The 16533-nt window shown below is 36.3% G+C and overlaps 1 protein-coding gene across 5 annotated transcripts in view; it reads right to left on the bottom strand.

Annotated features, from left to right (window-relative positions):
* Positions 1–16533, bottom strand: part of LOC114365948 (uncharacterized) — a 78596-nt gene that overhangs the window by 53252 nt on the left and 8811 nt on the right. For all 5 annotated transcript variants that reach the window (XM_028322680.1, XM_028322683.1, XM_028322679.1 and 2 more), the window contains exon 2: positions 12571–12694. In XM_028322680.1, coding sequence (XP_028178481.1) covers positions 12571–12627 — 57 coding nt within the window. In that variant the 5' untranslated portion in view covers positions 12628–12694. The remainder of the gene's footprint in view (positions 1–12570; positions 12695–16533) is intronic.

Raw genomic sequence — 16533 nt, 5'->3', positions numbered from 1 at the left:
AGATTGAAATTGTGACCTAATTTCTTTGCATAAAATTGTCCAAGATTTCGTACCCACAAAACTCAAAAAAACTTTTCAAAATCTCTTTAGCCTCGCTTACAGTGGACGTGTTGACAGACCACGGTTCTGTGTTAGATTTATACGAACATTTGGGACAATTTCCTTTTGTGAATAGTTCCCGAAAACTTGATTTATTTCATCCCAACGTTTGTTACATTATAGTAGTTTTTCGTAAACCTTATTTGCTTCAGAGCTTCACGTATAAATTGTTCCGTAGGTCTTTTCACGATACATCTTTATTGAATGTTGTGGAACTTTATGATGTTTGATGAAGGAAATTGCCTTCTTTATCGTGGTTATTATTTGTCCACCAAAAGAAAAAATCAGGAAACTTGTTGCCATGACGATCCGTATGGCTCGCATTGTGAAAAAGTTATCATCTTATGTAGAGCCAAGCTTCTAACTCTACACGCTCTAACTAAAGTTTCAACCAAACCAACGCATGCAGATTGCCACGGGCGCGATCAAAGGCCGATGGGACTTCTTGGCGGGAATCTGAAGCGTCATGTTAGCGGTTTTGTTTTACCTATTTCCTCAAATTCGTGTGTGGGCGACTATTAATGTGTAATAATGGTCACTGGTGGATTATTAACCATTGAGTGTTCGTGAACGTGCATGGGTGTGGGCAAGTGAAGCAAAACAGTGCATCGTGATTCTTCTGGTTCTCTCAAGTTGTCCATAGGAGGTCTCTGTAAAGTACCACAACTTTACTGAGACTCAAAGGGTGGGAAGGGGTATCATCTATCATCCTTCATTATATCATTACTTGATCTCATTTTGTAACTCGTATCACTTATATACTTGAAAATGGCACAAATCAAGTCGACCTCGACGTGTATTGCTAACATCATCAAAAAAGAAGAAGAAGAAGAAAGGCCGATGACAGGTCGCGCGACCCATGACAGTTCACGCGACCTGTCATTTCCCTATGATCGCGCCGTGATCGCGCCGGCGATGGCGATCTGCACGCGTTGGTGTGGTTGAAGCACCTCAGTTAAAATATGTCGCAGAGAAAAATATTTTATAGTATAAATATTTCTTTGTTCTCAATGGTCCACTTCACAAGTGCACAAGAAAGGTTGCAATGCGGGAGGAATGGCGACGGATTGTGTGGCTTGCCACCGGATCAGGTGTGACGACCACGACCACTCTGGCAAGAGTGTAGCGACGAAGAAGAACAAATATTTCTTTATCAACCTTTAGCTTCAATGGGGCGATGAGGAAATCATTGGCGGAGGCCTGTATTCGTTCAGCAGTGGACGTCCTGTGGCTGAAATGATGATGAAGATAGAATATTTCTTTATTTTCTTATCTTGTATGGTTTACAATCAAGTGTGTTCTATCTAGATAGATAGAACTAGATAGATAGGTAGATACCTATACTAACTAACTATACTATAGATACCAGAAGTAACAAAACAACATTGTTTGAACTTTTTTTAGACTAGCCATTAAAACCTTAGACACTAAGATGTAATTTAGTTTGATCTGTAATTATGTTTTTCTTCTTTTTGTGCACAAAGGAAACATTATTAACGTCTTTATATTTATTTATTTACAGCACTTTTTGCCTTTGTTATATTTCCTTACAAAATACCTGCTTTTCAAAGTAGCGCTTTGACTAATTATGTTTTATATTAGGTATTTTCGTGTATAATCAAGGTTTTTTCAAAGAAGTTAGTGTTGAGATATCTTTGAAGCACAATATCCAGTATCTAGCTAGACTGTGCCTTTGGCAAAAAAAAGTTTATTTAGGTATATTCTCCAAAGTAAAGCGCAAAAGCATTGCACGCAATAATAACTTGGAAACACACAAAGAAGTAACAACAAATAACGTGTTCCTTCAAAAATCTATTTAGATAACTAAACGCGTCGGTTACACAATAATATCGCCAAGATAGAGCCTCAATTTGAACCAAGTTCTAGCGTGACAGTCAATTCTAAACCTATACTTCTGAGTCAATGACTTGTCTTGACACTTTTTAGTTACGCAATTTTGGGGGAATGGGAAAAACATAGAAACACCCAAAAAGATATAATGGCTAGTACTACACAAGCTATAATGGAGTGGAGGCCACTTACTGGAAAACGCAGCGTGACACGTCCACCCACAAGGTGGACCGACGATCTCATAAAGGTAGCAGGAAGGCGCTGGATGCAGGCCGCTACCAACCGGGCGATGTGGAAATCATCGGGGGAGACCTGCGTTCAGCAGCATCTATTAACCTCCCGCCACTTTCACCAGATCGTCGGTCCACTTTGTGGGGGGGCTAGGCCGCCAATACGTCTTCCGGCTCGTGGTCGCCACTCGAGAACTTTTCTGCCCTAGCGGCCATCAGCTATGTGCCCCGCCCATTGGCACTTGATTATAGCGATTCTGCAGGCTATGTCAGTCACTTTGGTTCTCCTGCGGATCTTCTTTGTATTTAATTTTTTTGAACTTTATAAGAACACAATCCTACGTAAGCACAACATAACAAATTGTCTACATCCGATTGTATTTCTATACTTTTTACATTCACTCTTCAGTATCAACAAAAACTGAACCACGCCACGATCAATTTTATACCCAAAATCGTTCCCATAAAGTCGAAGGTGGATCAGCAAAGTGCACGTAAACTTTTTATAACTCTACGTGCTTCGATCGAAGTGACGTTTTTATGGCCTTTTTTTTAAAGGTAATAAAGTTAATTGTTATACGCTCTTGGTTCTAATTTTGGACACGTTGGAAATCTATAAAACCTACTAATATTACAAATGCGAAAGTAACTCTGTCTGTCTGTCCGTCTGTCTGTCTGTCTGTCACGCTTTCACACCTAAGCCGATTTTGATGAAATTTGACTTAGAGATAGTTTGAGTCCCGAGAAAGGACATAGGATAGTTTTTATCCCGGTTTTTGAAACAGGGACGCGCGCGATAAAGTTTTTCTGTGACAGACAAAATTCCACGCGGGCGAAGCCGCGGGTGGAAAGCTAGTAGGTTATATGTTTTATGGATTGATCTTATCGCTATGTCTATAGCACTTATTTTCAGTACGAGGAAGCCATTAAGCTATGTACCTTACTGACTATTGAGTTATCGTTCGTTTCAGCCAGATGACGTCCACTGCTGGGCTAAGGCCTCCCAAGGATTTCCATCACGACGTCCTACGCTGCTCGCATCCAGTTTTTTCCAGCGAGCTTCACCAGATCGTCGGTCCACCTAGTGGGGGGCCTGCCCACGATACGTCTTCCGGCCTGTTGTCGCCACTCGAGAACTTTTCTGCCCCAACGGCCATCAGCTCTACGAGCTATGTGCCCCGCCCACTGCCACTTTATTTTAGCAATTCTGCGGGCTATGTCGGTCACTTTGGTTTCCCTGTAGAGTCTTATGTACCTCCTTGTAGTTAAGGCTATACAGTTGAAGATTATAATCATCATATAGTCTCCATTGCAGGAGCACGACCCTTTCTTCTTTACCAGCGGCAAATGGTGGCCGTTGGCCTACACCCCCTACGCCGACCAGACGGGATAGGAAATAAAAACTCATAAAATCATCTGTTTTTGCAAATAAGCTTTTATGGCCCGACCAGGAACATAAAAACCCTCGCCATGTTGCGGAAAACTAATGGTACTAATTTCTTTTAATGGCAACAGTAACTGAAAACTTCATTGTCATGTCACCTTGCTGTCAAAGTGTAAACAAACTTTATTTTAAATGTGCGCAATTGGTTTTGTGAATTAAATTGCTAAAATCTTTTTATAGTCGTGAAAGAAAAGTGGTTCACAATGTGTTAAAGTATTTGTCGAAGAGAAATACTAAGGGTTCAGACAATATTTTCATTGAATAAGGTTACCTATAATAATATTTTTTCGTTAATTTATGAAAATATCAAATTAGCCCGTAATCCTGAATCCTGATACATAAAGTTAGCCTATTAATTTAATACAGGTACGACTGTACTCAGTGTTGCACTATCAAATGCAATTGACGCGTCTCTATGCCAGGGTTTTTATGTTCCTGGTCAGGTAATAAAAAACAATTTTACACATCCTAGTATTTAACCCTACCACTACTTCGGGACAATATGGGCCAGCACTAAGAAGAAGCAGCGCAAGAATGTCAGTCACTATTGTCAGGTAAAGATGTCAAACTGCCTAGCTCGCGTCTATGTAAATATTTTTGTTACCCTTTAAAAAAAGAGGCTGACTCTAATGACAGTTTCTTGTGTTTCTTTTCAGCATAGGGGTTACATTATTGTCCTGAAGCAGTGGTAAGGTTAAAATACTGGGACGTGTAAATGTAAAAGCGTGTTTTACCGCAACGTGTATAAATGAGCAATCCATGGTAAGGGCACACCGTAAACACAGTGATGCGAACATTTATTGTCGATATTTTTTATATTTTACAATAAATGAAAGTTTGTGAGAATCACTGAGATGTATAGACATGAATGGATTGAGATTTGTTACATTTTCATGCTTTTGGTTTTTTTTTTCACTGAACTGCTGAACGGATTTTGATGAAACTTTACAGTGCTATTGTTTCACTGGAATAATATAGTAAAGACGAGAATTTATAACAATATTGAATTGGCCAATCTTTCTTTGAAAAACTGAATGATAATTAAATAAAGCCACGGGCAAAAGCAAATAGAATAGGTAGGTTATTGATAATTGTTTAAGCAGGATAATAATTATGCAAAAACCAACATTCACTCCGAAAGCATCTGATTAAGAGTAAAATAAAGTTAAATGTTTTAATTGAACATACAACGTGTCCGATTAATTAACAATTTACGAAGTAGTATTTTAATGAAAAATTATGTTGATTGGTTTATCTGCATTCAGCAGTTCCGTTGTTATTTCAATTTTTAATCAGAATCCTTTTTCCTCACGGTTTTGGAGTGATAGCGATGGTTGCTTCAATATAAAAATTTGAATGAGTCTTATTTTTCGATAGCATAACAAACTATGAAAGTGCAGACAGTCAGAGTAATCATCTCGAATTCCCACCTGAGACACTTGATTTTTTCAGTTATGTTATTATACTAGTACGACATGTTAGGATCATAAATTCGAAAATCTAAAGTACAGGATTAGTATGATCATCAAAGCTTAGCAGTCAGAGCAATCTACTGGCTAGGTTGCAGGTTGAAGTCCAATCTCAAGTGGTCGATTTCTCTCCTGAAAACCGCTGAAATATCGACAAAGCACATCAAGCCAACCTGAAATAGTAAATTTTCTCATCTAAAAAATAATTTATTTTTGAAATATCGACAAAACGGACACCACCCCATCACTAGCACCTTTCAGTTCACAGGTTCAAGGCGACGACAAGGTCATCGCCCGGCCCAACGGGAGCCGCAGTGATGGGCCAATCAAAGGGAAGGGTAGGGGTGGCGGTTCGGAGAAATACTACTAATAATAATGAGGAGGTCTGTCTGTTACGAAATCTAAACCAGCGAACCAATTTTGATGAATTCTGGTATTTCTTTCGTTTGAGGTCTAGCAATGTAATTTGTATGTATTTTAACAACGCGTAATGTTTTCAGGCCCTATGTTGGCACCCACAGTGAGGGGCCAATCAAGGGGGAAGGGTAGGGGTGGCGGTTTGTTATATACTACTAATAATAATGCTGAGGTCTGTCTGTTAAAATATAGACCGCTGACCCAATTTCTATGAATTGTGGTGTAGAGATGGAGAAGATGAAGAAGGTTTAAAAATTCAATCTTAAACGGAGTAAAATAAGAAAAGTTTTGTTAAATGGTGTAAAAAAGTGGTTGAAAGTGTCCATGAAAGGAACTGATCACATTTGTATAATTACAATCTACGTAGAATCGTGACAAATCGAAACTTGCAAGGACAAGGTATTCATTAATAAATTCGTAGAATTGACAAAACTCAAGAGCTGTATTGGATTCAACTTATTTAAAGTGTGATTATTATAACTTTGCCTAATAATTTTACAAAGCAAAAAAAGTTACGTTACTAAAAAATAGGGCACTAAACTAGGTCACATTTTCAGTAAAAGAAATGTCCATTTCAAGGAAATCCAATCACAAAACTGCTGAAAATTCGAAACCGAGTGACAGCCCTGACAGGCTGTTTTTCATTGGCCCAAACAAAGCTTTGAAAAACCGGCGGCAAGGGAAGCGAGGTTATGTTGGTTTCTATATTAATGGTGGAGCCTTTATTTGACTTTTTTTAGGGTCCCGTAACCAAAGGGTGAAAACGGGACCCTGTTACTAAGATTCCACTGTCCGTCTGCATCACCGGGCTGTATCTCATGAACCGTGATAACTAGACAGATTATACAGGGTGTTTCTTGTAAGGTGTCAAGCCGAAGGCAGGTGATAGGTGAGGACTAGACCTATCGATTTCACCCCCATGTATGTTCTACGATTTTTCGTAGTTTAGAAGTTATCGTTAATTTTCTGATTTTTTCAAATTTCAGGACCTAGTGGCTTAATTTTTTTTTAATCTTTTTTTTGGGTTGACTTTTCTCAGATTTCTTTTTTTTGACAGATTCCCTATTAAGTGCAGATATTTGAAAAAAATAATCACCTTCCTATCTTTGATGCAAGATACAAAATTTTTGCTAGAAACATAAAAAATATGCTTTTAGCAGAACATTCTAAAATTTTCAATAATCAAAGGATACCGTTTGGTTCTGTTGTCACGTATGGTTCCAAAAACTATGTAACTAAGTCTCTTTAGGTCGACAAACAGGTCATAATTGGGAAAACAAAATGTTTATTTTTGTTGTCTGTAACCCCATAAATAAAGAGCCATGTTATTGGAAAAAGAAAATAATGATTACATATAAGAACTATGAAGAAATAAGTAAACACTCTAATAATAATGTCATTTTTTTACTACTTTACGTAACATGTCAAGCGCCCATTGTACAAAAGTTAGTACAGCATCACTTTGGGAGTTATAGCATAAAAAACTTTCCATGAAATGAACTTTTTTATGTATTTTTTATTAGGATATGTTGTTAGCTAATACACTAACAACTTATTCGGTATTTTGTGTAACTTAAACCTTGTATAAAAAATTGTCAACTATCCACCAGGAGATACGAAAAAATCACTGAAACGAAATCGCAAAATACCCCCTTCAGATTTTATAATTATGTTCTGTTTCATCTCAGGATGTAATGCATAGACCTTTGTTTACCGATTGGAATTATTTTCAGACTTAAAATACCCACTAAATCAGATTAATCGTAACTTTAAAGTAGTGTACAATTTATAGTACGGCGGGCGTTAATGGGTTAAAATGTTTGTTAATGATTACTGAAGAAGTAAATATGTTTATTTGAATAGAGAAGAGAACTTTGTGGAAATGAAAGGAGAAGAACTGTTGTTTATTTAAACAAAATTTTGATTAGTCTAGGTCTCTTTATACCAGCATAATTTGAAAGACTTGTTAATTTTTGATAAGACTGTGATAGAAGGCTGTCTTAGAATATAAATAATTAAATAATTATGAAGAAAATTGGTATTTTATTGAACTTTTTTTTAAAAGATCCAGTGTACCCCAAGCGATTCCCTGTCACCCATGAAAAGATCCAAAGTGACCCATCCACGGGTCACAGTGGTTAATTTCCCATTTTTTAAAAAACTTGTTATAACTTGTAAATTTATACCGTTTTTACCAGTAATTGCACCTGGCTTTGTAGATTAGGGACATATCTTGTGGTTAATTATCATAGATTAATTATTTACGCATAAACTTGGGATTTGTGGAGCTTGAAAAAAAAAGTGATCCATTGTTACCCACTCTCCCCTACCTACAATTTTATTCACCTACAAGTTTTGTCTCTTTCTATCGCGTGCCTCTGAACTCTTCTTACGCTTCCTACCTATCAGCCGAAAGGCTTGACACCTTACAAGAAACACCCTGTATAATTCCACTATAACAAAAAATAAAACAAAATAAAATAAATATTTACTACAAACTTATAATAATCTATCTATATAAATAAAAATGAATTGATGTTCGTTAGTCTGATTAAAACTCGAGAACGGCTGGGCCGATTGAGCTGATTTTGGTTTTAAAATGTTTGTCGTAGTCCAGGGTAGGTCTAAACGGTGAGCAAATACGCGCGCGATATTGTTTTTCTGTGACAGACAAAATTCCACGCGGGCGAAGCCGCGGGCGGAAAGCTAGTTATAAATAAAGATTTGTTTTTGCCGTTTGCTTGAAAAACGTATTTCAAGAAGAAACTATTTACTATAACTCCAAGTTTGTACGGAACCTTCAGTGGTGAGTCCGGTTTTTTTGTTCTTTTTTCGTTATTTGATTACAAGGTTTCGCTGGGGACGAAATCCGCAAGTGAAAAATTGTGTAAGAGTTTCTGTATGCATCATTTCAGAGGAAAATGTAGTCTGTTGATTGAGGCATGAAAGTTTATTGTACGAGTACGTACTAATTGTGTTTAGGTGTTGAACAGAATTTAGAAAAAAACATAAACCTCCTTTTGGCGCAGTCGGGTAATAAAAGCAGTGATGTTCGGAAGGTCAAAATTAATTGAACTCTTACTTAGTGTAACAATATGGATTTTCACATCCCTTAATTGAGAAATTATTGATTTCTCATTCAGCCTTTCATTCTCTACTCTTTTTTACCTTCTTTAAAAGATTTATTTCTGTGACAAAATGAAGCGTCATTCCCTTATCCATAAAAATAATTGATATTGATTTAGGTCACGGGATTATTCCCACCTCCCACCGTTGCAACTCCTGTGTAGGATCTACAGCTTGACCGCCAATAAAAACCCAACCAGTGAAGGTCAAGTTTGTCCCGGGGGAAAGTTTTAAAACTGTCATTGGACCCGCAACTAAATTAATCAGAAGAACATAGGAGGAGAACTCTTCCTACTCTTTCATGCAGCAATCAGCTTTCTTTATAAATTCGTCGGTCCATTGAACACAAGCAGCACAGCACTTAAGAATTCAGGATATTAAAAATATAAGCCGCGCGACGCGAAAGCATATCGTAAGAAAATATTTATCTTCAGGGTTCTTAATCGACTGTCGTAAAAATCAGGCCTTCCTCGAAGGCGACTTATATCGCGACTTTAAATTTGAGATGACGTCATAAATATGGACGATCAGACACATACTGGAGATTGAGGGGACTTGACATATTCTACTTATTATTTTTGAGTAGAAAATGAGTTTAAAAGCTTTATACTCAAAGCCTTCTACAAAAACCACCACCATATCTTGTTTCCATGTCTTCATTTTCTAAGGTTTTTACACAATAATAATGAGATTAAATAAATAAAATTCGGATTAACAAATTCCAAATTGAGAAGAGCTGACGATCTTCAAACGGCTGAACAGATTTTTATGAAACATAGCTCTACAAATCTAAAACTGACGCCCACGTAAAATTAGGCCTATCAACATGTTCTTTATTTCTTATCAAAAGAATGAATTTTTAGTATTTACAGTTAATATCAAAACGTCGCTACAAAAAAATCATAATGACCTCGTACTGTATGAAAATGTGTGAAAATATTTTTGAGAAAACTGTGAAAATATTCTAAAAGCTAGATGGATACTTAAATCATTTACTTGCAAACACTTTAGCGACTCTAGGCGACTGTACAGCGCTTTACAGCGCTTTAGCTGTAGTAAATGAAATAACTGAATTTCAGCTACGTCGTTGAAATAGTCGTTGACCTGTGAATAGTACCTAAAGGTAACATTACCGCCATTTGTACCCTTTTTATGTAAATAACTTGCCAGATTACACTCTTATGTAATCTTTTATGAGAGTATAAAGTTTTTAAGATGCTGAAATAAAGGGAAAGTGTAGAGTTGTAAATGAAGATGGTCTTGACCATTACAAGTACCTATTATAATAATATTTAGGCTGAGTTGCACCACCTAACTTTGACCGTAACTATAACGATAACCGGTGTTTTTTGTATGGAGTTTGACAGATTTTTGACGTTTGTCAAAGTTAAAATGAGATGGTGCAACCCAGTCTTAGTTGTAACCTCTTATTAGCTTCTTCGTTGTTTTATTTTAAATTGTCATCATCATTTCAAATGTCATTAAGTTGTCATCAGGTCACTTAGTCTCCAATACCCTCTCTAATTTACCATTATCATCATCATCATCATCATCACAACATCAGGTGATTTAGAAAGAAAGAAAGAAAGAAAAACATTTATTTGGTTCCAACTTAAAAATATAACACACAGATAATAAAAGCAAGTACAAGTAGTTAGAACCAAAATTGGCCACCGCTCAGCATGTGTCATGCTCTGAAGTAGTAAATAAAACCCAGAACATGACGCTGTTATTCTGCGGTGACCATTTTTGGAGAGAGCTGGAATACTCGCCAAAAATATTAACAAACATGAGACAACACACAAAAAATTCTGGTAAATTAGAGAGGGTCAAGCTCCTGCAGTAGGGTCTAAAAGACCTGATGATATAGATTTTCTATGGGGATATTTTAAATGACAGGAGACGTCTGTCAAGGGCGCTTTCAAATGAGAAGTGTGAGGAAGCAAGCGCTCCAGTGGAGTCACTGTACTTTTCATACAATTTCTAGAAGCGCAGTTGCAGAGTCGTATCACAGGTGGCGCCACGAAAGCGCTTCCTCACACCTTTTTTTATGCGTCACAAGGCAGATATTTGACCATAATCGCACCTGATGTTAAGTGGGATGCAGTCTAGGATAGTAGGTAGGCATATCTGCCCTGTAAGTGCCTATTCACTCTCGCCTTGAAAACGCCCGGATTATAGTCTTCGGGAAAGACAGCAGCAGGCAACGAATTCCAGACCCTAGCTGTTCTCTAATTTGAAGGTGGCCTAAAGCTCTAAAGTTATTCCATTTTATCGTGTACCCTTGTATTATTCGTATACGCGATAAAAATTATTAAAGTAAATTCTACTACCTATTTAAAAAGTATAAATACAGATATGTAAATCACTTCTTAATACGTTTGTGTTTAAGATGTACCTACCACGTTTACTCTTCACGTCTCTCATTAACTTTAAAGAGGTGGCAACTCCCCCTCCCTGTTTAAGCATTCCCCTTAAACCCCTTTATGTAAATGAGCTGCCAGATTACAGGAGTTCTCAAGGAAGCCTTGAGGAAGCTTTTAAAGGGCTATCAAATCCTTACTGAAAATACAGGTTAAAATAACGAATAGAGTATTTCTTTTTAATTAACTTTAACCACAGAATACATAATAGTAGCACACATACCTTTACACCTTACACAAAGAAACATCTATGAGGTTTTAAATTAATGTATTGTGGTTACTTTTCTAGTTTTTTAATTTCGAAGTAAGATAAATAACTTACAATAAAGAATTACCTTAAAAACCTTAACTAAAACTGTGCAATTCGATTTTCGCAAATTATCTAAAAATGGTTTCAGATTCTTAACGTAAAAAAAAATAAAGTGATATTTTTACAATGAACCTTAGACAATTGTGATTTTCATAATCTTAAAAGCATAAATATGTTTGTATTTAACTTATCTAGAATGGTAAAGTAAGTAAGGTAGCTTTAAAAGGTATAAAATCCTACTTAAAATTATTCCCAAGTAAGTCCTTAAATCATGGAACTTGTAAGCAATCATTATCGAAAGTTGGCCGTTTAAAATACTTAAGTTAATCGACACTAAGATCTGATCAAATCACCTAAACAGATGAGAATAAGATAAATGATTCCCAACCTCTATCTACGACGTTGACTAATTGAAGGACCTAATCCAATCAGTCTGTGGACCAGTCTAGCGACAAGTCTAGACTCGGAAAATCTAGATTTTCCGTGCAAACGCTCATTTCTCTTGATTAGCTAAAGAAATTGCTGTTTGTTCGCTGGAAAATTAACGCTTAAAGCCTTTTCATTGCTGGGGGGTAATTTCTTAGAGGTTATGAGGTAAGGCTCAGTTGTATTATCTAAGTATTTACTTTTGAATAAGTAAGTACCTATCGTATTTAGATGGATTGGGTGTCCGAACCTGTTTAAGATCTTTATTCCATTTCCTGGTACTTGGGACCAGTACGATGGTTTTCTTTGGTATGGGTTTTTAAAATTTTCTATAATGAAACGTTTCTCATTTGCTCGACTTACCTAAGAACCATAATATTATAAACTGTTGATCAAAGAAAGTTATACATACTTTCCCATAAAAATTGAAGTTTATTAATTTGCTATAATTTATAATGACGATAATTCATTTTGCTATTGGAGTTATTAATAAATTCAATCATAAGTCCCGAAAATAAAGTTCATATTCCACTGACCTTATCGATAAGTATGAAATACAAGTAAGTACTCTGCCCTAAACTTATTCCTTTCCTTAATGACGATCAAATTACATCGCCCTTGAAAACTCAAACACTCTCTCACTCTACATAAATATTATTTCCACTCTATTTTTAGACTTCTGTAGAGGTATCAGCAGAAGTTCTTCCTTTTTAATAACAAAGATAATAACAAATTGAATCCTAAATCATTATCATAAAGCTCATTCTCCACTGACCTTATCGACGGGCATGGACGGGCATGCGCGGCACAGGTTCCAGAACGAGCCGATCATCTGGTGGCTCCTCCGAGGCCGGCACTCACTGTTACGCCGCGAGGCTCAACTCCTGGTGCATTCGCCGCTGGAACAAGGGAAAAATAAGTTAATATTGAAGGAAAGAAAAAATAACTGAAGAAAAGACACGAAAAATAAATAGAAAAGGAAGAAAAGAAGAAATTTTTCAAACAAAGAAAAAAGAAACTAAAACGAAACAAGAAAAAAAGGAAGAAACAAATAAAAAAAGCGAGAAAATAGGAAAAAATAAGAAAACAGAATAATATCACAAAGAGGCAACATAAGTAATAAAGGATATTGAAAAGACAAAAACTACAGAGTAAAACCCAAAATAATTTCGTAAATTGAAGAAGAATAATACAAATAAATTTCACTTAAATAAATATTTAAGTATTAACAAACAGTACTGACTGACACCAATACATTTAAGGATAGCTATTATTTAAAAACTGTAAACAGATTATCAGAAACTTTTCTAAGCGCCTTTTTACTGCAATTAGAAAAAAAAAAATACGAGCAGAAAATTTACAGACAACTTAACATCAAACTAAACACTGCTTATGTATGTAAGTACCATCTTGGCAGCCATTTTCTAACATAAACGTATATTCAGATGTGCTGTCATCTGCACAAACCTCTTGGTTCAGCCATAATAATGAGTATTGCATAGTTCAGCTATAAAATAACATACATATTGCTAACATTTTAAAATAAACTCTAAAGCGATCCCGCTCTTCCCAAGAATATTGTATGAAGCTCTCGCGTTTAAAATAAAACCTTTTACGGTGTTTATTGGCTTGCACTTAATATTGAATCTGAGGATGGAAATAAAACAGTTTGTTGTACGGTTCTCAAAGTTTTAGTGCTGTGATCCCATGAATATTTATTTATGTATAAGAACTTGAATGGTTTAGGTACTTTACAATTAAATTTTGCTGAGGAATTTCACACATTAAAGATTGCGATACGCTAGAAATTAGTTAGGTAGCTCTGAAAAATAAAATGAACAAGATTTTTGTTTTAAACTTTCAAGTGAAGTGAGCATCGATTAAGCCCACATGTGATTTCAGCGAGAGCCTTATAAACTTGAAACAAACCTTAACTCAAATACAGAGTAAAACATAATGTAGAAAGTACTCGTATACATATAGCGATATACTTCTTGTATAAAAGCTTCTTAAACATTAATAACGTATTTAAGCTGCAGTGTCAAAACATTTAGAGACATTTCGAAACACACTCGTTGTGTTTTCAAAGTCACGCGTGTTAAATAATAAAACGCCAATAGTGATGTCCCGCGTTCCCAACTCATATGGCTACCGAGGGCAACGTCAAGTTTTTAGTGGGTAGGCCCTGCCCTTCTGGCTACCCACTAACTGCCCCCGCGGCTGGTGGGTATACAAATCAATGTATTTTCCTGACGAAAAAAAAAGTATTTTAAAAACAATACTTAGATAAAAATAGGTTATACTATGTAGTTAAAAACCTAAGTATGCCACCGCATGTCATTGACAGACATTATAATTTGCAAAATATCCTTGACTCTGACAACATAAAGCCTCCTTGGGGGCTGTTACCCTAGTTGGAAAACTATGCCTTATTGACACGGTATTTATTACCAAGTACCGTGAGGGACATCATATAGAGGCTAATATCAAAGTGGCGGTGAAGATGGACATCAAGTAGAGGTCCTACTTTGTAGAGATGTCGACATATTTAGCTGTTTTTCTCTTACTTATGCTGTAATGCTGGTAGAAGTAAGAGAGATGTGTAGAGTCAAAATAACGAAAGTTTGCATACTTAAGTAGTTTTGCAAAGTTTAGCGAGGTAGCTGGTGTACGTTACCTAATAATGCTTTAATTAATACTTTAATGGATTTTATGTTACTTTCAGTAGATTAGGTATACCAGATAATAAAATGGAAGATCTAGCTAGGTACCTACTTATTGAAATTTTTGATTTAGTTTTACAGTAAAAGATAAAAATTATTATAATATTTTGTGTCTGTCAGAATTTGTACTTTTTTACACACATTTTAAAATAAAAACTACTTGTAAAGCTTTTATTTAAAGAATTTACGCAAAAATATTGGACTTCTTTATCAATGAAACAATAAAATATTATCTATTCGAGCAATCCTGACATTTCAGATTGTTTTACATATGAGTACATTTGTGTTGATGATGATGGTTTCGCGTGACCGCAGTCATTTACTCAAATTGTCATACCTAATGCAGGCGTATGATTGTAAATTACGAATATACTCGTACATAATTTTAGGATACCTTAAACATTTAAATATAGTTATTAAAATACAAACGACGATCGATCGATTCATTTACGTACGAAGAGCGTGAGTACAAACTTAAAAATTTGTATGGGTGGGATGTTTGTGACTCTTCCAGGCAAAAAAAAAAAAATAGTATGCTGCCTTGAGGTACGCCTTATTCAACTTGGATCTGGTCGCTAACTACCGAACCCACTCGAACACACTGTCTACGGTTAGAGAGATAGCTGGAAAACCAGTCGTGAGCTAGACCTCGTATGCCTACTTGGTATAGCTTTCGAAGGAGGATAGGGGTTGAAACTGTATCGAAGGCTTTGGCTAGGTCTAGAAACACTCCCAGACAAGCCTTGTTGTTATCTAGTGCGTTGGAAACTGTATTAGATAGTAGCATTACAGCGTCTTCGGTGGATCTTCCGCATCTAAAACCAAATTGGTTGTTTGGTATTTGATTGTTGCTTTCGAGGAACGTGACAGTTCTTTTGTTTACCAGTTTTTCTAGCATTTTCGAGAAAATTGTAAGTAAGGAAATAGGGCGATAATTAGTTGGACTGGTTTTATCTCCGTTTTTGTGTATAGGAGTGATAATGGCTAGTTTCCAATCTTCAGGGAAAATACCAGAACCAAAACTGAGGTTAAAAATATGTGTTAATGGTGTTACAAGGGCTTTTCTTGCAAGTTTGATTATTAGTGTGGAACACTTATCAATGCCAGGAGAGCTATCGAGTTTCAGATCCCCGATAAGGTTGTCGACTTCATTCTCATCAGTGGGATTTAGGAAAAATGAATTTGATATCGACTGTCGAGGTGGCACTGCGGCAGCTAGTAAGTCTTGAGTAGTTGACATGTTATTAAGAGTTTTGTCAGCTAAGTCCTTTCCGACATTCGCAAAGAAACTGTTGCATTGATTTACGGAGGATTTCGGGTCATCTTTGTTTTGTATGAGATTAGAAGAATAATTATTTAAAGGCTTGTTTAAATGACATATGTCTTTTATCGTGTGCCAGAGTTTCTTCGGGTTATTTTTGTTAGCAATTAATATTTGGTTTTCGTAGGTACTTTTAGTCTTCTGGAGGATACTGTTTAGGAAGTTACAATATCTTTTGTACGATGTGACAATTACTGGGTTTTCCGGATTTTGCTTAGCTTTAAGGTGGAGTCGATCCCTATGTTTCTGGCATCTAATTAAACCAGGAGTAATCCATGGCTTAAGATTAAACTTCGAGCGGCTGATTTTGATTTTTGTTGTACTACTTGCTATAGCGTCGTTTATGATTTTACTGAAAAAGGATACTGCTTCATTAGTATCTTGACATTTAGTTACTGTTGTCCAATCTGCTCCTGAAATTTTGTCCACGACTGTTTCATTTTCTATTTTGAGTCTAAACCGGGTTAAAGGGTTTTTATGTTGACCGACTGCTAAACCAAGTAAGCATGTGTAATGATCTGTAATGTCCGTAAGACAGACCAGTCCGACTGCCTGGTCTGGTTTTTTCACAAAGAAATGGTCTAGACAAGCACTCGCTCTGGTTGGCTTGGTTATTGCTGGGATAAGTTGGTGTTCGCTCAGAAGCGAGACATACTGAGCACTCTGTTCACTCAGCGGTTGGGCGCAGAGGTCT

The sequence above is a fragment of the Ostrinia furnacalis genome, unplaced genomic scaffold, assembly GCF_004193835.3.
Source record: "Ostrinia furnacalis isolate ACB-3 unplaced genomic scaffold, ASM419383v2 OfSCF7708, whole genome shotgun sequence".
Lineage (NCBI taxonomy): Eukaryota > Metazoa > Arthropoda > Insecta > Lepidoptera > Crambidae > Ostrinia > Ostrinia furnacalis.
Note: the sequence above shows the minus strand (reverse complement) of the source record. Positions and strands in the feature narration are given on the sequence as shown.